General features: G+C 40.5%; 3 protein-coding genes across 4 annotated transcripts; 1 reads left to right on the forward strand and 2 right to left on the reverse strand.

The window, feature by feature from the left end:
- Positions 1–2,640: 2,640 nt before the first annotated feature.
- Positions 2,641–3,744, reverse strand: LOC121770209. The gene has a single exon (XM_042166982.1). The coding sequence runs from the start codon at positions 3,742–3,744 to the stop codon at positions 2,641–2,643; it is 1,104 nt and encodes a 367-aa protein (XP_042022916.1).
- A 5,313-nt stretch (positions 3,745–9,057) lies between these two features.
- Positions 9,058–16,393, forward strand: LOC121772150 (pyruvate kinase isozyme G, chloroplastic-like). Of its 2 annotated transcripts, XM_042169146.1 has the most exons (13): positions 9,058–9,491; positions 9,623–9,726; positions 10,008–10,259; positions 10,628–10,793; positions 11,526–11,660; positions 11,772–11,882; positions 11,981–12,069; positions 12,714–12,776; positions 13,554–13,729; positions 14,166–14,268; positions 15,105–15,253; positions 15,886–15,994; positions 16,091–16,393. In XM_042169146.1, the coding sequence occupies exons 2-13, from the start codon at positions 9,703–9,705 to the stop codon at positions 16,202–16,204; spliced, it is 1,491 nt and encodes a 496-aa protein (XP_042025080.1). In that variant the 5' UTR covers positions 9,058–9,491; positions 9,623–9,702; the 3' UTR covers positions 16,205–16,393. The 2 variants fall into 2 exon arrangements, with proteins under 2 accessions (XP_042025080.1, XP_042025079.1); XM_042169145.1 differs by lacking the exon at positions 9,623–9,726 and having other exon boundaries at positions 9,059–9,491.
- Positions 16,394–16,630: 237 nt separating this feature from the next.
- On the reverse strand, positions 16,631–20,640 carry LOC121772149 (protein NRT1/ PTR FAMILY 7.3-like). The gene is made up of 5 exons (XM_042169144.1): positions 20,531–20,640; positions 20,336–20,447; positions 18,437–18,654; positions 17,812–18,368; positions 16,631–17,729 (listed from the first exon to the last, which is right to left on the reverse strand). Exons 1-5 carry the CDS (start codon positions 20,552–20,554, stop codon positions 16,862–16,864), a joined length of 1,779 nt encoding a protein of 592 aa, XP_042025078.1. The 5' UTR covers positions 20,555–20,640; the 3' UTR covers positions 16,631–16,861.
- Positions 20,641–21,156: the final 516 nt, after the last annotated feature.

The raw sequence follows: 21,156 nt of genomic DNA on the forward strand, positions 1-21,156 counted from the left end.
TCTCCCCTTTCTGGGGTACTAATTTGATCTACCCAAAACAAATTACTCCTATCATGTTTTAACATTTTGCTTTCTTCATATTTTAGGTGCATTGCCAGTTTACTTTGGTTTGATACTTGTTCACGAAACAACATCACTTTTGTTTGTAACGATAATTATACTCCATTTGTTTATAGTCGATTTTACTACTACCATTTAGATTAGATTTCATTCGCCAATGAGTTACACTTCTTTTAAGAAATGGACTTCTATCGCCGAATGATGCTGAGTAGCATTTACACTAAATCAATTTATTTTATTAATTTTTTCAATCACATTTCTTAAAATTATGTTTTCAACCGGCTATAATATTTGAGAAGTTCATTTCCTTTGCTAAAACTTAAAAGCATGAATTTGACATTTTTCTTCATTTATGTAATAATTTTGTCAGTTAGATTTCATTTTTATTCAATCAAAATGAGTTTATTTTATCATTAATTAAGGTAGGTCAAGTATTCTGTGTACACAGTGACTAATAAATAGTAAAACATAGGAGTACTATATTTTAGGTCATATTTGGTCATATAATTCCAATTATAAAATGGATGTGTTATCTATCCCATCAAATTATTCCTAAATATAATTTCTTTGTTTCAAATTTATTGATTCATATTCTCCAGTGATAAGTCGTATCATAGGCCTTGATTACTGATCAGTATGATGTGCATAATTAAATTATATCTGCAAAACAGTTGCTTAAGTGTGCATGTTGAGTGTTCTAGCCAGTAGGCAAAGCTTCGGATACTTCAGGCGAAAAGGGCGCTAGGAGGGTGCAATACTGGTCAGGATGCATGCAAATAAAGGTTCGAGATGGAGAAGAAGGATAGCTGGGACTGGTCAACCGCAATTAAGGGCAGAGAAGTCATTTCGCAATGAGGTTTTACCCTAAAATCAAGGGCAAGTCTCCCTATAAAAGGAAGCCACTTGGAGAGATAAAGGGGGATCTAGACACCATCATCACTCTTAGGTAGAAATCTCTCGGTAGTTCGGTTCTTCAGCCCAGTCCAGATTCTCATTCCTCACCACAGCCATGATTACCTGAGTTCCAGAAGTTCGCCGGAGTTCCAATTGTTCTCATTTCAGCCAGTGTGATCGTAGTTTAGCTGTTTCATCGCCTGGAGTGGCAAACAATCTTTAATCGCTTTCGTAGTTTATTTTCACTTGCTTTTCTTACGTTGGATCTGTGAAATTTTCTCTATTTTCTGACTTGAAGTATTTTGGTTGTAATCCAAACGTTTAATTGCTATGAATTTGCTTTTGATGTTTTCTTGCATTTGATTTCCTTTCCTCCTGCCTAGATAACTTAGATTCAGCTGCATTAGTAATTTTCAAGTGTTACAAGCATGTTTTCATTCCCGATTGGTAGATCTGAGTTTATAAGTCTAGATAACTTTTAGATTTTGGTTCTGAAATGGTTAAGTGTGGAAATCTAGTTTACGAGAGTTTCGCCACCTTGCATGTCAACCAGTAAGCATGATTTACTGTTTCACTAGTGTAATCTTTGGATTTGATGTTTAAATCGGTGGATCTGAGTTGTGATTTGTTGAATCTGAAGTTGTTCATACAGTCTGGATTGTTGTTTGATTTTCGATCATGTTGTTTAGAGAAAATGATGTCCACATCCTAGTTTTGGGACCACTTTTACTTTTTGGGTCACTTTATGCTTTTTAGCTTGTACCTTACAGACCTGTCAGCCCAGTCACCACAACTACCATTTATTCTCTGATTTTCCGTTTAGTCTTTTATAGAAACCCAGTACTTTCCGCATATTTTTCTGTTACACCCCATAAACCAATTTCCACGTACACAACCACATGTCGACCACCCTTCACCCTTCCTAGTCAGTAGAGTACCATCTTAATTTCCTGTCTAGGTAGGAACTCAACCCAAGCGTGGTAGCTAACCAACCCTTCCAGAATATCACCACAATCACTCCAAATCGTCACCATCTCTGTGGGATTCGACCCCTACATTCACTATACTACCCAGTAGAAGAGGGTTGGGGATTTATTGATACCAGGTTCAGGCTTAGCCAGAGATTCCATACTGATCAGTAGGATATACCTTCGCTTTAACGACACCTGACCGAAACCTGCTCGTTCATCCAGCTTCTGTAATCACTAGTAACCCCGGAGATTACACTCATGCAATTATGACAAATTAGAATATTGTTGACTTCAGCCGCTCCCTAAATCCGAGCTTAGCCTAAAAATAGGCAGACGGTAGACATTCAATTCAATGCATTACATAGCAACACACCACGAGAAGCATTCACAAACTATAACAGCTCTCTCTGTGCATTGTTTTTCATTATTTTTAGGTTGTGGCAAGTTCTATATCTTTGTATACCTAGTTTCACCAAAAAGATTGCTTAATTGCAATGAATAATACTAGTACTACAATACATCTTTGTAATATTAATTGAAAATAAATGAGACAAGCATCACACTTGAAGATTAACTAAGCTCTCCAAAAGCACATTATCATTTGTAAATTTGCTCATAAAGCTCGATCGTCTCATACAATTCCAATCCAAATGAGAAACAAAAGCACATTCTACATCTTATATACAAACTCAGAAGAAAAGAAAAGAAAAAAGCCTCACGTAGAAGCAGCAGAAGCAGCCATTATAGCTCTCTGCAACTCACTCTCCACATCAATGCCCACATTCCCATTCTTCTTTTCTTCCCGTTTCTCACCGCCATTGCCACTCTCTTCCACTTTCCACTGCTTCATCGGCGCCACCGCCTTCTTCCTCACGCCCTCCTTAACACTCCCATTTCCACTACCAACGCCGCCGCCGCTGCTGCTTCGCCTAACCCCCTCTCTGATAACATCGCCGCCCCTGCTCCGCCGTCTCAATTCCTCAAACTCACTCTTCATTTGTTGATTAGCTCTTGTTAGATCATCCACCTCCCTCTTCATCCAGAATAGCATGCTCTTCATCACCTCCAATTCGCCCGATTTCGCCTCATTCTTCTCACTCTTCTCATCAGCCCTGACCGCATCGTCAATTCGTTTAATTCCGATCTTGTTGATTCTCAAAATCGGCAATTGATCCTCCGCGAAATTCACCCGCCATCTGAAGCTCAGCGCCAGCCTCTTCGCCAGCGGCATCTGCGTCGCCGCCGCCAGCTGTGTCCCCTTCAAAATCGAAGCCCTAGAAATTTTCTGCGGCGGGAGCTCCTCCTTCACTGGCGCGGGCGTCTCCAGCGGCACGAACGCGAAGGAGCTGGAATCGCACACCGCGTCCGAATTGATCGATTCAGCGGCGATGGTGGGTGGAGGGTGGGAGACGGTGGATTTCCGGAGAGAGAAAGATCCGAGCTGGGGTTTGAGGAAGAGAGAGAATGTAGGGTTAGGGTGGGCGGAGTTGGAAGGGTCGAAGGAGAAGTGAGCGGAGATGACGAAAGGGGAGTTTTTGGGGGAGCCGAAGAGGCCCGTGCCGGATTTGAGGGTGAGAGTGAGGGGTGGGGCGGCGGCGGTGGTGGTGGCGTGGGAGAGTTTGAGAGAGGGGAAAGAGGGGAAATTGGTGGATAGAGAAAGGGAGAGGTCGGAGGGGTGGGTGGTGGTGGTGGAGAAGTGGGAAATGAATGGGAGGTTGAAGATTGTTAAGGGAATTTTGGCACGGAGGAGGAGCGTCGGCGATGGCGGCTTGTGGTGGCGGTCGTGGTGGTTTTCATCAAGCTTGAGTGAAATCTTCATCTTTTCTTGGATGACAACTAACTTTCTAGTCTGCTTTTTCTTGCTTTTTTCTCTCTTGGGTTTTGATTTTGTGAGGCTATTATTTTTTGGGAAAAGCAGCTAAATTATCTGATTTCCAATGGAAATAACTCTTATTAAGAAATGTAGAGTACTCCATAAAAAACAACTTAATAAAAATTTCCAAAATTACATAATTTAAACTACTAAATTAAAATTCAAAACAACAAATTCTTTCTAATTATTTTGTTTCTAAGTAAAACAAACAACTATTGATGCATAATTTTATCTTGTAAGCATAGTGGAGTACTCCTCAATGTTGTCCAATCTATCGGATTACTTCACGATTTTAGGCCATCCGCAACGCATCTCGTTGCCATCTCTATCTCGTCTCGGCGAGACGAGACGGTATCGAGACGGCGTTGCAGCCCCGCGTCTCGTCCCGGTCTCGGCGAGCGTCTCATCCCAGTGAGACGGTTGGTGCGCGCTGGCGCTAGGCGTGACGCCCACTCGACGGCCCGCGAGTGGGCGTCGTCACGCTGACGCAATAAATCATTTTTTTAAAATTTGATTTTAATAAAAAATAAATTAATTAATAATTAAAAAAGGTCATATGACCGTTCAACGGTTATTTTTTATTTATTTTTTCTTTTTCTTATTCTATAAATACTCTTCTTTCATCTCATTATACACACAAACACACATATATTCTTCTCAAATCATCTCCATTTTCTCTCCAATTTTCATCAAAAAATGTCCGGCGACGGAAACTCTGTGGCTCCGGCGGCTTTGACATAAACACGTTTGGCGACTGGGGCATGTACAATGTCTTGGGTGGTTCCGGTTCCAGTTCGTCGACGCCGGGCACCCAAGGCTCGTCGACGCCGGCGGCGTACCAACCACCCCATTTTGATGTGGATGCATACGCTCGTCCCTCCACCCCGAGGTATTCGCAGGGATTATGCCAAATTATGGAGGATTATCCGGATGAACCTAATCCGAAAGGAGGACGAGGCGGTGGAAGCTCCAGGGCTCGCACATTCGACGCCATGGAGGAAGAGAAGGAGGAGGATGTAGGCCGTCATCCATAAAGCCGCAAGGACACGATGGCTCTGTACAATGCCTGGGTCAGCGTCTCGTACGATCCCATCGTCGGGAATCAACAAACCCGGAAGTATTTTTGGGAAAAGGTCCTGACGCCTACAACGAGATTAAGCCAAAGGGGTCCCGCCGCCGCACATTGAAGATGCCCCGCAGTCATTTTGACCGAGTCGACAAAGAAGTGATTTTTTTTTTCGGGATCTACAAGAATGAAGCGGCGAATTATCAAAGCGGGGCCAGTGGAGCCGACATTCTGAGAGTGGCTTTGCGAGTCTTTTTTGACGACAACAGCAAAGAATTCAAACATGTTGATGGTTGGGAGGTGGTCAGAGACGAGGAAAGGTGGGCTGGCGGTGTCCAGTCTAGCACAGGCTCGACCTCGAAATGCACGAAGCACACGACGGGTGGCCAATACTCTTCTAGTAAGGGCGGTTCAGGCAGCGCCGCACAAGAGTTTGTCTCATAGGAGGTTGAGGGCATGGCCACCGATGCAGGGGGTCCTCCCGTGGGCGCCGTCGGCCGCAAGGGACCAAGGCGGCGAAGGCGGCTAGAGGGAGGAGGGGCCGAGGCGAATCAAGCCAGGCGGGCTCGGTCTCGGGCTCAAACACCCTATTGTCCATGTACTTGACCGCCACGATGGAGACACTTCCCACATGACGCCTCCCCAATATCAAGCCCATCTTGCTGGAATTGAGTATATGACAAGACAAATCGGTATTCCGCCTCCAGGTAGCTTGAGTGCACCGCCACCTCCTTCGGGGGATGATTCTCTTGCAGAGTAGATCTACTCAATTTCTATAAAATTGTATTTTAAATTAGGTAATTTTTATTTTTTTAGGATTTTAATTATGTGGTTTTTTATTTTTTTGAATTTTAAGTTGTAATTTTATTTTATTTAATGAAGTGTGTTTTTATTAATTGAATTGGTTGGAAATAAAAATAAAAAATGAAATTGAATGATAGTTAAGGGATGTGATGGTTAAGAGTTGGAGGGTTGTGGATGATGTCTCTTAGTTAAGAGATGGGATGAAAAGTATAGTGGGGCCATGAATAATGAAGAGATGAGACGGTTAAGAAACGGATAAGAGACAGTGTTGTGGATGGCCTTAGAGTCTTCATCGACTCCAGTGCTCAGATCCCTTTCTTGTGCAAACTTTGTGTTTGACCCGAAGAATTGCCCAAACATCCCTGTACTTGAACACCTTTCCTTCGTCGCCGAAAACAGTATCCTTCGATTTTAGATGAATATCGTCCCAACTATGCTGCTAAGCCACATCTTTTGACATTTAATCACGATCATATCTTTGTGTCCATGCTGGCTTAAATCTTGTTGTACATTATGCCATCCACAATAGGAATAGCCCAGCAATAGCCTAGCCATAGCCTAGCCACAAACTCCTTCTGCCACATCATCAGCACTAAAAATACTCCTGTCACATCATCAAAACAAGCAAATAGCTCAGTCATAGCCCAGCCATAGCCTAGCCACATCACTAATAACAATTATATAAAAATGAAATAATTAACAATCACATAATATACGGAATTTAATTTACGAGACATATATGAGAAACATTAATAATACTATTAAAATTTTAAAAAGTACAATAATTTTAAAAAATTACAATAATTAAAAAAAGTACAATAATTCACTTCTCGTCTCCGTCGTCTTCTTCTCCGCCGCTGTCGCCACCCTCGCCTCCGCCTCCGTCGCCACCATCGTCGCCGCCGCCTCCACTCTCGCCGGTCTCCCTCCGTGCCGCCTCCAACTCGTCCTGCATGCTCATGAGCAATGTTTGACCGCCGGTCTCTTCTCCACGAGGTCCACCGCCGCCCGCCATTCAGCCAGCGTATTGACCATCTGAGCGCGCGTTTGTTGACGCACGAAGAATTTGAGATCCGTTGTGGATTAGCCAATGGGGGATGCCGACTGGACCTCCTGGGAACCCCCAACGACCCCCCCTAGCCTCCCGTTGAGCCCGCTTGTGCCCAATCGGGCGAGTTCGGCGAGAGAACGAACGAGGGGTCGAGACCTCCTGGGCCGTCTCGGGGAGGTCGTGGGAACCACCACCGCTGCCGCTGAAATCACCGGTATAGTTCAGTCATTGCTTCTTCGGCCAGCCAGCGTCGACACCTACTCGGAACTTCTCAGAGTCGTTCAGCACAAGATAGCAGTTCCAGTAGGTGAACTCCTTATATAACCCGGGCTGGGGGAAGGCTTTCTCCGCTATCCTCCTACAGTCTTCCTCCGTTTGGCCACTGCTCTGCATGCGGAGGGCGTTGGCGTACAAACCTGAAAATCGGGAGACGACAACCCTGATTCGGTCTCACCCCTTCCTGCAATCCTCCATGTTGCGTGGCCTCCCCTCCGGGCAAAATGTCTAGTAGGCTGCTGCTATCTTGCCCCACAAGTCGACGATTCTCTGGTTGTTCGAAACAAGAGGATCGTCGCAAACACTCACCCACGCCTTGGACAACGCGATGTTCTCCGCGTCCGTCCACCTCCTCCGGACCTGGCTATCCACACCCGACTGCGACGACTCGCCCTTCTTCTTCGCATTGCCCTTCTTCTTTGGGTCTCCCCGACCCCGCACTGCTCCCCCCATTTGATCGGGAGTTTCCGGAACCCCGAGCATATCGAACCCCAACTCCTCTAAGGAGAAAGACTCAAATTGCGTAAACTGCGAATCCGCTGGGGTCGATGTGTGCGAAGAAGCAGTCGAAAAATCAAAACTGGGGCGATAGACGTTTTCCTTCCCCGGCGTCCCCTGCGTCGTCGGTACCCCCTGTCGGGGGGCTGCATCGGCATCCCCCCTAGGCATCATCTGCATCCCAAGTGCCCACCCTGACATCATCTGCACACCAGGCTGCATCCCCGGTACCCCCTGCCACGCCGGCGTACTCCCCCCAGGTGCTATCCCGGGCATCATCCCCTGCCACGGGTACATGTTATAGTACCCTGGCATCGGACCCCATCCACCTCCCACGGGTACCGGGGGAGTTTGAGACCCGCTTGCCACTGAAGTACCTTCGTTGGTGTTCTCCATTTCTCGGTGTTGATCTTGTACAGAAATTAAGATAGAGAGAGTACTCGTTAAAACAAGTGGTGCGAATGAAAATGACGTGCAAAGCGCGTATATATAGTGTTTCGAAAAAAAAAATCGTCTAGGCGATCCGGACGCTGCAATAGCGCCGAGAGGATCGCCCAGTGCATCGCCTAGCGCCACGAAATCGCCAAGCGCTAGGCGGTTTTTAATTCTGAAAATGGCTGGGCGGTTGCAATGGACCGCCTAGCGCCGACGCTCGGCTAGGCGGTGCGCTAGGCGCCATTGCGGATGGCCTTAAGACAACTTTATCTTTAAAAAAATCCTTTGGTAGTTTTTAAGGATCAGGTCTTTCAATACATCAAAGAAAATGCGCGTAAACATCTTTGACTCATCAATAGAGTATATCTTGCCGCCACCTATAGTGGAAGCCGAATTCTTCCCCCTTTTCTTTAGCCGAAGGTCATAATGGTTCCATGTCAGAGGCATCGATATTGATCTTCGACAAATGATAGGGGTTCTTGTTGGACCCGTTACAAGATAAGACAGTATTATCCATCTCGGTGTTGCAACTCATCAAAATACCCAAATTCGAACCCATGTATTTAACATAATTATTGCCATCTTGTTGTGCTGTAACGCAACTACTACCCCATATCGAATCGCTAAGCAAACACAATCTAGGACCCGCTGGCTCACCCTCGCCCCTCCTCGCGAGGGTCGAATTGCACTACAAAATTTGCTGTCGTCCACCCTATTTTGGGCCTCCGTTGCCCAATGCTAATGCATTTAGTAAAAAAAAACACCAAAAAAAAAAGATGAAGAATAAACCTTATTTATATGCATAGGACAACTGTGAGAATTAGTGTCCCACTCGTTTTTTTTGTCATCGTTTTCATTAGTATTATGGAGTACTTATTTATTACGGTATGATTTATAAAATTAAAACCCTCTTATAAAATATACTCATACTTTTATTTTTCAAGACATGAAATGATATAATTTCAAATTTATTAACTGTAATGGTAAATCATTTATTATTAAAAATGAAATTAAATACTAATAAAAGTGTTTATATACTTTGATTAAATGGAAAAAATTCAGTTAATAAACAAAATTAAAATTGAAAACACTGCAAAAAATAATGAAATTCAGTACAAACAAAATGTGTGTGTGAAGATGGTCCCAACTAAATTGTAAACCAAAGAGGAGTCGACGGAGAATCTTCATCTTCCTGACTCTGCGCCTGTGTGATTGCCGCCATTATTACTCTTTTTTATACGTCGCTCATAATATATAACCGTTTTTTTTACCTCGCTCAAATTCATAACCATTTTATATTTGCTCTATTTTTCGATGGCGACGACGGCAATGGCGACGGCAACCGTAAACCTGCCTCCTTCTTCAGCTTTCATGTCTTCAACACCTGATTGCCTCACGTCTTCCTGCAGCACGGTCACCGATATTTTATTCCACCGCCAATTACCTAGACCACCACTCCGCCTTCGTCTCTCTTCTACCAGTACCCGCTGCAGCTATGACGACAACGCTACGGACTCTGATTCCATCGTTACTGCTTTTCCGCCCAACGGTTTTGCATTCCCCGTACGTATTCAATTTCTCACCTGTGTATTCATTTGGAATTTGGGATATTGCATGATTTGAAGAGAAAAATCGGTTTATTTTCGATATTGGAGGAATTAATGCATGTGATTGATTATTTGTTGATGATTTAGGTCTATAACGGGGAAAAACATGTTTAATTGATGAAATTTGGACGGTCTTATCTGATTGTGAACCAAATTTACCTAAGTCGATGTCGATTACTCATCATGCAGAGGTACTTATTGCATATATAACATTACATTGTATCTCGTTCATGGATGCATAGCTTAATGTATAAACTCTCTATTGACTATGACCTACTGCAAATCAGGATTGCCTAAGTTGCCTGCTCCTTCATTTACTTCCTTGATTCAATACCATAGAAAGTCAGTTCATGCTGTGCTAAATGTTTGAATGATGGCATGTTTCCATTGAATTACTGGCATCTCTTTAATTTTTTTTCCAACATACTATGTATTTATCCTAAAAGGTAACTTGAATTGTTCTGCGTTTCAGTCTATTGATAACAATTGGAGGCTGACTCGGGTTAATTTAAATTCTCAAAGGAAAACGAAGATCATCTGTACTATTGGCCCTTCAAGTAGCTCGCGCGATATGATCTGGAAACTGGCTGAAGCTGGAATGAATGTGGCTCGTTTAAATATGTCTCATGGTGATCATGCATCACACCAAAAAACTATAGATCTGGTCAAAGAATACAATGCACAATTTGAGGATAGAGTTGTTGCCATAATGTTAGATACCAAGGTAACGTCTGCATGTCTCAACGTGTTACATCTGAACTATCCACTTATGCAGAATCCTACATAGTTACTGGCACATAATAGAGGATAATCCTAAATTCTGTTCTCGTGATATTTTTACAAGACAACTTAAAAATGGACCCAATTTTTTTTATCTTTGTTAAGCATGATAATATGATTCTTTTATGCATGTGATTGTCATAATCTCGTCTTGAGTTGTCTACTTAATTTTTTCCTCTTTTGCTTTTTCTTTGTACTTTCCTATAATACCATAAACAACATAAAACTGTTCTTTTGGACTCAAAATGTAAATCACCTATAAAACAAAACATCATGATGAACTCTATATAAACCTTAATGATCTTCATTTAGGGCCCTGAGGTTAGAAGTGGAGATGTTCCACAGCCGATCCTTCTCAAGGAGGGACAAGAGTTCAATTTTACAATCAAAAGAGGAGTTAGTACAGCTGACACAGTTAGTGTTAATTATGATGACTTCATAAATGATGTTGCTGTTGGAGATATTATACTGGTTGATGGTGAGTACTATCTGTTATATAGTGAAATCAGAAGTGTACTTTTTTCAGTCATTTGCCCATGTTTTATTCTTAGGTAGCACAGATGGTGTTTTTACTTCTTATAGGATGGGTTTTGTATAACATTGTCTGACGGGTCAAGATCTTGATCCAGTCACTAGCAAAAAATCAAAAACAAAGAAAAATGAAAGAGCGAATAACTACAAATAGGTCTTTATATATGAGTTTATGGGCACCGCCTCATGGATCTTGACCCATCAGACTGTTAGACACAAGCTTTTACGCTTTTTATATTGATTTCTGTCTACCTTCTGAAAGTTACAGTTATCAATTGCACTCGAACCATGTGAATCATCCTCCTTACATGCCAACAATAGGATGCATTAGGTATCTTTTATAATTGGAATGTTCTTTTGCTTCACTTCTAGCAATTAACTAATTATATATTTATATGTCACAAGAGCAATTTAAATGTGAGAATGATATAAAGAGGAATGTTTATTGCCTTTTAGCTTTTTTATGCATTTGTAGAATGGGTGTGACTTTTGTATAGTATTCATGGGAGTTGAGGTTGGTTGAATGTATAAGTGCAACAGATTGTGCATGCAAGTTAATTGCATCACAACTGGATGTATGGGGTAAATATGATGCTTATTCTGCAGATAGTTCCATTGCAGTATTTATTGGTTAGCTTTGTTACTAAGTAAACTTACTACGGGTGACTATCTCTTACAGGTGGAATGATGTCTTTTACTGTGAAATCAAAGACAGAAAATTTGGTAAAATGTGAAGTAGTTGATGGTGGAGAACTGAAGTCAAGGCGTCATCTGAATGTGCGCGGGAAAAGTGCGACACTCCCTTCAATAACAGGTTGGTTGAGTTTTTCCAATGCTCTAATTTGTAAGTATCATTTTCTGTTTTTCTAATTATTCTTACCAGAATGGTAACTCTTCAATTGTGTGGCATTTGCAATCGTCACAGAAAAGGACTGGGAAGACATTAAGTTCGGTGTGGATAACCAAGTTGATTTCTATGCTGTTTCTTTTGTCAAAGATGCCAAGGTTGTCCTTGAACTAAAAGATTATCTCAAACGTGAGTCCTCTGACCATCTTATCCTAAAAAGTAGGCCTTCTTTGATGTTTTGATTGCATGCTTAACTGGACTTAAAAGACCTTTTCTGCATTCTGCAGGTTGCAGTGCAGATATTAGTGCAATAGTAAAGATTGAAAGTGCTGATTCCATACCAAATCTTCATTCTATCATTTCTGCATCTGATGGGGTTAGTGTAGCCCATGTGCTAGAGGAAGTTGTTACGTTACAAGAACTGGAGACTAAGAAGAGTTTTCTCTACTTTACAAGAATTCTATTTACTGACGATAAATGGGTTGATTGAGTAGATTAAGGAACTAAATCTAATAAATACACAAAGTATGAATAATTTCTTAAAGTATCTTGTAGGTGAATTAATGTTAAGAATTACATCTGTAAGATATTTGTTAAATGTGAGAGTGTATGTAAGTTTGGAAAAGATTTTTGGAAAGTCAGAATAAGGTATTATTTAAATTGGCTTAATTCTTTTGAAACAGTGGAGTCAACCCAGAAAATAATAGATCCTGCTCTTAACCATTCAGAGTTTTTCTAAACACTACAAATCTGTGGAGCTGAGATGTGTGAGTCAGTACTCTGTAAGATTATAACAGCTGCTTAACCCATCACTTAATGTATAACACTGACCTAATTTATAGTACATTGCCATATCCGCAACCCTAGCCCACCACCCAACAACTCTTGAGATTACTTGGATTCTTTTAAAAGTTAAATTCTTAATATTTTTTCTCTTAGTTTATCTGTGACCTCATCATAAAATGTTCATATATTGTCTTAACTGTGGGTTTATTAATTCTTCAATAATGATGGTGATAGGCAATGGTAGCTCGTGGTGATCTTGGAGCTGAACTCCCGATTGAGGAAGTTCCCTTGTTACAGGTACTTAATGCTAAAAGATGGAATTCAGTATTGCTCTTTATACATTTCTTGCTTGCTGTATTTTGAATTACAATGAACTTTCTCAAAGGATATAGATCTCCAAAATTCAGATGGGAGTAAGAAAGGCAAAATATGACATGGTTTTATATCATTTAGAATCAAAATTTTAGAAGAGCAATTGATGGTAATTAAAAATTAGAAGAGCAGTTTATCTTGCATGATTATAGTTCACTTATGCTCCTTTCTTTCTCTTCATTGCATGTAGTAGTTTCCTCTCCTCCTGTTGTTCATTTTTAATCTTTCTGTTCTTCTGTAGTATACAACTGTACTCTTTGCTGGTCTCAGTACTGTAATCAGGCTTGTCAAGAATATAGGTATACTTAATGCATATCAAAATAAGTAGAGTTAATTTTGGCATGAGCTAAATATTGCCTTCATTTTCTGATAATTTATTTGGAGAAACTGATAAGACTGCGTCAATAGGACTGAAGGTGTATTCAAGGCAGAGGCTTGAGTGAAAGAGGCACACCAGTCTTAGTTATTTTTATTGATCAATTCTTAAATTATTATTGTTGCTTTGATTACGTTACAGGCTTTATGTGTTTTGCATGGGTCTGGTTAGGGTTAAAAGCATTAGTAAGCATTTTCAATGCTAAGGCTTATGTTTTTCTGGATTATCTCCACGTCTTAGGCTGTTTGCAGAGCTTTCAACTCTGCTGACCTTATTTGGGGTGATAGTTCATTTAATCAGGTGAATGATTCCCCATTTATATACAGGAGGAAATCATAAGAAGGTGTAGAAACATGCAAAAACCAGTTATAGTAGCTACAAATATGCTAGAGAGTATGATTGATCACCCAACACCAACAAGAGCTGAGGTTTCTGACATTGCGATTGCAGTACGAGAAGGTGCTGATGCGATAATGCTTTCAGGAGAAACAGCTCATGGGAAGTGAGTTATCTTGATCTCAGGAGACACATGCTTGAAAGTTGCCGCTCAAGTTCTTCGTTCGATTTCCAGTTGTTATTTTGTCGCCATTTTCTAAACTGCAGATGAAACTGATAGTTTAGGCTTGCTTGGGTTATCAGTTTATTCCAACTTAAAATGGTTGTGTTTACTGGAACTGATACTTCTTAGCTGGATATTTGAATATGATCTAGCTTCTATTTTCTTAAATTTTACTTTCCTTACAACCAAACCATAATCTTAAGAACAACTTCAAATTTCTTATTTCAATCAATGAACCTTGAATTAGCTAGCACCTTAGCAAGGTAATTTAATACATGATTATGCTATTTGTTTCTGTTTGAACTGATGAAAAAATTAGTTTACTAATGCTTTAAATTAGATGCATTCTTCCTTACACTATTTTGTATTTCCACATTAGATTTCCATTGAAGGCAGTTAAGGTGATGCATACTGTGGCCCTGAGGACCGAATCTAGCTTACCGTTTACCAGCAGCTTACTAAGTGGAGCTGCTGCTTATAAGGTGCGTGTAGTTCTTATTGTCAGGATTTCTCTAGCAGAATTTGTTATGGAGTGATAAGGCAGTAAGAACCAATAGATAAACAACTCAAAGATAAAGAACAGAAAATTACTCTCAAGCTTTTGTAAACAAGAACCAACAGAACTTGGAAATAAAATAGATAATAATCCTCTCACCGAGGCCTCGGTTTTCACCGCCTAATAGCTTTGATCTCTCTGGATACATTCTTCAAGCTCCCCTATGGAATATATAGGAGTGCAGTAGACAATAATCCCACTAAATTTGCTCTAATTAATTCAATTATTCAATCAATCCCTAATTTATTCAAATCCCATGAAATCCTAACTTTCTTAATTTAAAACTAAATCAAAGATAATGCAATAGTTCTAGAAATCAGCAATCACTTGGATCCAATCACCATCATTTCCATTCCTAGTAATCGATATCAGAATTAATGGTAAATATTTGTAAATGAGATCATAGTTTACGTGTTTTTGGTGACCATATCTCTAAGTTTCCTTGATTTCTAACGGGATGTTACAAGGAGATCATTTTCAGTCCATAAGGCTGGTCAAAGTCACAACCTTGGCCAATAGCCAGATAACTTATTTTTCCTCTTCCTATTCCTATCCCTCTTCTTGCCTTTCTCTTTGATTTTCCTCATCTGTTAGCTTCTTGTTCCTCCTCCCACACTTTTATTTACATCCTCTCCGATTTTTGTTGTGAACATAATTTAACTTATAATTTACAATGTTTAAGTGGTTAGGTTTTGACTTGGACTTTCTTGAGTTAATTTTTCTTACTGTTTGAGTTTGAGTTATTTCTGTTTGATATGGCAGATCCATATGAGTGATAGGTTTGCCCTTCATGCCACCGAAATGGCCAACTCTCTGGGTACACCAATCATAGTTTTCACAAGAACAGGTTCTATGGCAATAGCTTTGAGTCATTATCGACCATCTTCGACAATATTTGCTTTTACAAATGTGTAAGTTTTTATAGTATCAGCATTCCCTAATAACATGCATGAATTTTATTAAGTTTAATTTTTGTGATTCTTAACAGCTATAATTTGACACAACCATATCCTCGACGCCATGTGTCTACCTCTCTAGAAGCATCTCTTGGTTCATGCTCTGAATTGTCTTCCTTATGATGCGTTATTGCTAGTTTCCTTTTGTTTTAGGACAATTTTGTCTTACGCCCAACTTTGAAACTTCTCTGATCGAATGTTACCATTGCCAACACCAGTTCCATAATTTAAAGTGCAGTTGTATTTATGCTGCCACCTTTGTCCTTTCTGAGTAATGATACAATAAACTGCAGACCATAACTTTACTAATTATGGGGGCAATAGCTGTTGTTTTGGTATGAGAATCCACTAGTATGGAAACTGAGAGGAGAAACTCGTGGATTAAAAAAACATGAAAATACATATCTGATAATATACCCAGGCTGTGTTCATGATTATGTAGACAATAGGTAGAGGTGGACTATTTTCAATTTATGCCTATGCTCAGTCATAGATGAATTAATGCATTCAGAATGACTGGGCCTGATTTTCTGCTAATGTGTCTATAGATATTTATTTGTTGGTAACTGAGCCTGATTTTCTTGCAGTGGAAGGGTGAAGCAGCGCCTGTCCCTTTATCATGGTGCAATGCCCATATATATGGAGTTTACAGATGATATTGAGGAGACCTTCTCTCAAGCTCTGAAGCTTCTATTGGTGACAAAATGATATTTTTATGACTTCTTTAGCTTGCTTCTTGGTTTGTTACGGATGTACATTGCAAGTTACATGTTTTTTGTATTTTATCTACAGAAAAAGGGTCTTGTGGCTAAAGGGCAGTATGTAACTCTGGTCCAAAGTGGAGCACAACCAATTTGGCGACGAGAATCCACACATCATATTCAAGTACGCAAAGTGCAGAGCTGATGCACGAATAAGAGGGAAATAAAGCTTCTGCTGTGCAGAGATATCGCTGGATAATAAATCTTAAGTTGAGCTAAAATCGGGGTAAATATGTTTAAAATTTACTCTATTGCAGTAATAAAATTACATTGTCAATTTGTTTTACAACGTTAATGTTATTGCTTGCAAGTTATGATATTAGCATTTATAGAAGGGTGATTGGTGTTATTGCTTGCAAGTAGTGCTCAAATTTAAGGTGCTATAGTGAAATTCAGGACCAAATGTGATAGATTGGGATTGAGGATCTATCAACAGAGAAGTAGAAATAGTATGTATAGAAGGGTGATTGGTGAATGTTGTTAGGTGCATTTTTCTCCTTTAGGAATCACTTTGCGAAGATGAGATAAATATGATGAAGGAAGCTGAGTTAGCATCAAAATACACAGGACATTTGTTAAAGAAGTTGCATAATTATTTTCATGAGAGCAGCACATCAATTGTGGAACCAAATTAAAGAGCCTTGTCACAAGTTGCTCTTGATTTCAAGCTGTAGGCACACGAGTCGCAGACGACGAATCTCGTCTCTTCTCCTCCAATTCTTGAGTACAAACAAAGCGTGACTTGGATAAAATCATCCCCACATTGAGTGAGGCAGAGTTGCAACACAAGTTAGATGATGTATTACACCTCATAATCCTCATCATCCTCCCCTTCGCCCTTGCCTGTGAACTTCATGCTCTTGTACCACGATGCACACGCTATGTATATAATGAGATCAATGACCGTTAACCCCGCGAGGAGGAAGTAGAACCTCTCCAGATGCCCCTTGTTGAGGTTCCCTGGTATCCACCCGGGCATGTTGTCCACTGTTGATATCTTCATCACTATCGACACCAGCAGGCTGCTCACGTAGTTCCCCAGTGAGATGGACGTCATGCACAGCGCGCTCCCGAAGCTCTTCAGTCCATCGGGCGCCTGAGCGTTGAAGAACTCCAGCTGCCCGACGTACATGAACACCTCCGATGCCCCTATCAGGGCGTACTGTGGTACCTGCCAGAATATGCTCAAGGAGCTCGACCCTTGGCAGTGTTTGCAGTCCTTTCTCGCGTATTTCAGTCTGTAGCACTCAACTATCCCGGCCGAGACCATTGCCATCACCGCGATCACGAGGCCAATCCCCATCCTCTGGAGCTCGGTGAGCCCATTGGAGTCCTTCCTCACCCTGCGCACGATGGGGTCGACCACCCTCCTGTACAGGAATATGAAGAGGGCCACGCTGAGGATGTCGAAGCTGGACATGCTTGCAGCGGGGATCCGGAAGTTGGAGATCTGCGTGTTCATGGCGTCGCCCTGCTCGACGAATAGGGAGGCCATCTGCGTGAAGACGACGGAGTAGATTATGGTGCAGAGCCAGATGGGGAGCAGCCTCAGTATGCACTTCACCTCCTCCACTTGGGAGATGGGACAGAGGCGCCACGGGTTGTTGGACTCGTTCTGCTTCAGATCGTCGAGATCTTGTGGTGTCACAAATGCTGCCCTGTCCAAGAATCTGCAACAAAAACTCATGTCAATAGATGATACCTAACTTTATGTAGTAAATTTCACTTGTGTTGAAGTGTATCACAGCTTACTTGATCCCCTGCGTGTGGAGCATCTTCCGGCCACCGTTCTTGGACCCCTCGGTCTCGTACAAGTTGGCATCCTCACCCAGTGGGATCCTCAAGCTGCACTTCTTGGTGGCAGAGACCAAGACCTGGGAAATGCGGGAGAGGGGGTTGCCACTGGGCTTGAAATGGCGGTAACGCTTGGTGCCTCCGAGGAAGAGGAGGAGCGCGAGGGTGGCAGAGGCCGTGGAGGCCCAGAAGCCGAGCGCCCACAGGCCTTCGTCCTCAAAGTATCCCAATATAGTGTTGGAGAAGAGCGAGCCAAGGTTTAATGCAAGGTAGAAGTAGCTGAAGAAGGCCACTTTCGAATAGCCCTCAATCGGATCCTCTACATCGAATTGATCAGCACCAAATGTAGCTATGTTGGGCTGGTAGCCGCCATTGCCAAGAGCAACCATGTATATAGAGATGTAGAAAAGCCCCAACTCCCAACTTGAATGCGTGTTGCATTTCATGTTCTCGTCTCCACACCCCCCGGGTTTGAGCAAGAACACCTGAGTTGATAGTGACAAGAGCACTAGACCCTGTTTGGAGAAAATGGTAAGCAAAGTTTATGATCATGTGATGTCTCTAGAGAGAGAGAGATGCTTACAATGACAAAGATGGACTGAAATATGGCACATGTTTTGTATCTTCCCCAATAAGAGTCACTAAGGAAAGCACCAACAAGAGAGAATATGTAGACAGTCCCGGTCCATTTGCTCACGCTGTTAGCTGCTTCCGCGTTGTCCTGCTGCAGCACGCGAGTTAGGAACAACACCAGATTCACTCCCACCCCGAAAAATGCTAGCGTTGCTAGACCTTGATTCACTGCATATATACATCAAATTCTTCGTCAAACTAATTCATTTACTCCCGTTTTCTTTCATCATTATTATTATAGTAATAGTAATTTCAGGAACACATCCATTGTTTGCTAATACTCACAAAGCAACATATCTTATGTTGATTTGGACATTGTCAAGAGTTATTCTATTTGCTAGACAGATTTAGGTAATGAAGGTGGAATGATTATTTAATATTCACGTGCAATTTTATCAATGTTCTTTATAGAACATACTGCCTAGATTCGTGTAGAGAAAATACTTTGCTTAATTTCCACTTCCTGCAAAAAATTAGACGTGAAACCTTTGCTTAGTCTTTCCCAAAACATACAAGCATTACAACTGACTCTTGAAAGGTTCCATCCCTTGGCTTTCCATCATGGATCATCACCCACTCTAGAAAATACCAATATTATAATGTTTCAATTTCTTTCAAGAAATTAATTAAGGATGGTAGAATTGAACATGGTAGGGGAGAGAGAGAGAGAGAGATGATGGAGGGGAAAAGAACCTAACAAAAAACGACTATGATTTAGAGGCTCTCCAAATTGACATCTAAATATTAAGATAATTAAACAGAGATATGCATTTGGAAGTGCGGTATAGCTAATTGATGAAATTGACAAAGATCCAACTTTTTATAAAAAAGGAACACATTTTACTTCAAAATATGTAGTTTGGGAAAATTTTATCTTTAGTGGAGGCATTGTAAAGATACAACCTTTTTAAAACCCAATTGTGGTAATATCAATAAAAAAAAATTAATGAAATTTTTCAAGAGTGATGAAGTCTTGAGTTCGGTAAAAGTGATAAGATCGCATTTATTTAAACTAATTTAGTCACCCTTTTGAAAGGAGACTAATTAATTTGGAGAAAATAGCAAAGCTCATGTGATTCGCAAATAATGCTTAGTGCTGTCATCAATGCACTCATATCATATTTTGCAAAAAAGCAGTGATATATTATACTCCCTCTAATTATATTAAAAAATTAATTTCTACATGCGATATATGTTCTGTTTATTGTCGATCATTTTCCATTTCTAGTGGTTGCGAAAAAAAAACAAGAAAAGCAATATATAGATTTATCCCTTGAGAGAGAGGGAGAGATGCATAAGCAAGTTAATGAATGAGCCAAAATAGTGTCTTCCTATTCAAATGAACTCCTCCATAAATCCAATTTAAGCCTTATCGAATAGAGAAGAACAAGTGGCACCTTCCCTCTTCATGCAAACAATTAGTCTTGGATTACGTGTCATCTAAGTCTGTTTCTTTTATACATTTTTGCCTCATCTCTTTTGAATAAAATTTATTAGCAAGAATGTCACTCAACTTAAAACGTTGAGTAAAATTTTAGTGGACCAGAATTGGCTATTTATATGCATAATTTTGATGTGGTTGTGATAGGTTTTGCATGCCACTACACTTGGACACTTGCAAATTGCAATCTCTCTTTCAGCATTAATTTCCACCACAACCCAAATTGTCAATTTCAAGAATGTCAATTTTAATCCATTTGAACTTATAGAATGTTTAGTGCATATGCAAAAAGACACTCTCTTTAGTCCTTTGATGTGAAAGTAGACCAAAATTGAATTCACCCTTTATTTTTGAGACATTACATATATAAACTTATGCAAATATATGTGATAGAAGAGGTAGACTTACATAATATGATGGTCCCAGCAGACCATTTTCCAGTTCGGTCTCGAATTGCAAGTTGTCCATGAAAATCAACACTTCCATCACATGTGTATTCTTCTTCCTTCAATTTGTGAGCCTAAAAATAAGATAAATCAAGTTATTATGCATGCTTTAGAATGTGATGCATATTGTTTAATGAGAGAGGTAATGATTAAACACCTTGGATAATTCTAAGGATCCCATTTGAAGGAGAAGATGAGGGATTGTGTAGTGAAGTTGTGTGAGTTAAGTTGATGGGGAGAGTTGTATGTATGAATATTGTTGAAGAAGGAATTGAGAATATATGGATGCAAGAAACAGGTAGGGTATATATAGAGGTGGGAGAGAGGAATGGAGGGCTGAGATTTAAGGATGAAAACATAATGGGAGTGACAAAATCCAGATTGCTCAGCATTTTGGAACACTGGTGTTGTCACACTCTACATATCAATTTACTCAATTTCAATTCATGGTATATCCAATATCATTGGATTAAAACCAGTCAAAAATTCCACTATTCCTCTAATTGTGGCTATATTTTTAGAGAGTGGGAGAGAGTGGATGAAATTAAGTGATTCACTTTAATTAGTTGAATTTAGTAGTATAGTACTACTTATTATCAAGAGTTTACTGCACCAAATAGATTATATAATTGTTTTTATGAAATTATTGCCTCATATTGAACAAAACATAGTTACATGGTCGATAAAATAAAAAATACGAGTATAATTTTTTTTCTCATATAAGTGCTAATTACGATCTATTGTATCATTATAACTTTATTTTTACAATACTATTATTAAAAT

This window comes from Salvia splendens, chromosome 16 (genome assembly GCF_004379255.2).
Source record: "Salvia splendens isolate huo1 chromosome 16, SspV2, whole genome shotgun sequence".
In the NCBI taxonomy this organism is placed as follows: domain Eukaryota; kingdom Viridiplantae; phylum Streptophyta; class Magnoliopsida; order Lamiales; family Lamiaceae; genus Salvia; species Salvia splendens.

Coding starts and splice junctions, on each gene's coding strand:
- LOC121770209 (XM_042166982.1), bottom strand. CDS start 3,744: ATGAAGATTTCACTCAAGCTTGATGAAAACCACCACGACCGCCACCAC.
- LOC121772150 (XM_042169145.1), top strand. CDS start 9,243: ATGGCGACGACGGCAATGGCGACGGCAACCGTAAACCTGCCTCCTTCT. Junction 12,777..13,553: donor AGGAAGTTCCCTTGTTACAG/GTACTTAATGCT, acceptor ATTTATATACAG/GAGGAAATCATAAGAAGGTG. Junction 13,730..14,165: donor GGAGAAACAGCTCATGGGAA/GTGAGTTATCTT, acceptor TTTCCACATTAG/ATTTCCATTGAAGGCAGTTA.
- LOC121772149 (XM_042169144.1), bottom strand. CDS start 20,554: ATGGGATCCTTAGAATTATCCAAG. Junction 20,448..20,530: donor GATCCTTAGAATTATCCAAG/GTGTTTAATCAT, acceptor TCTTATTTTTAG/GCTCACAAATTGAAGGAAGA. Junction 17,730..17,811: donor CTCCACACGCAGGGGATCAA/GTAAGCTGTGAT, acceptor TTTTTGTTGCAG/ATTCTTGGACAGGGCAGCAT.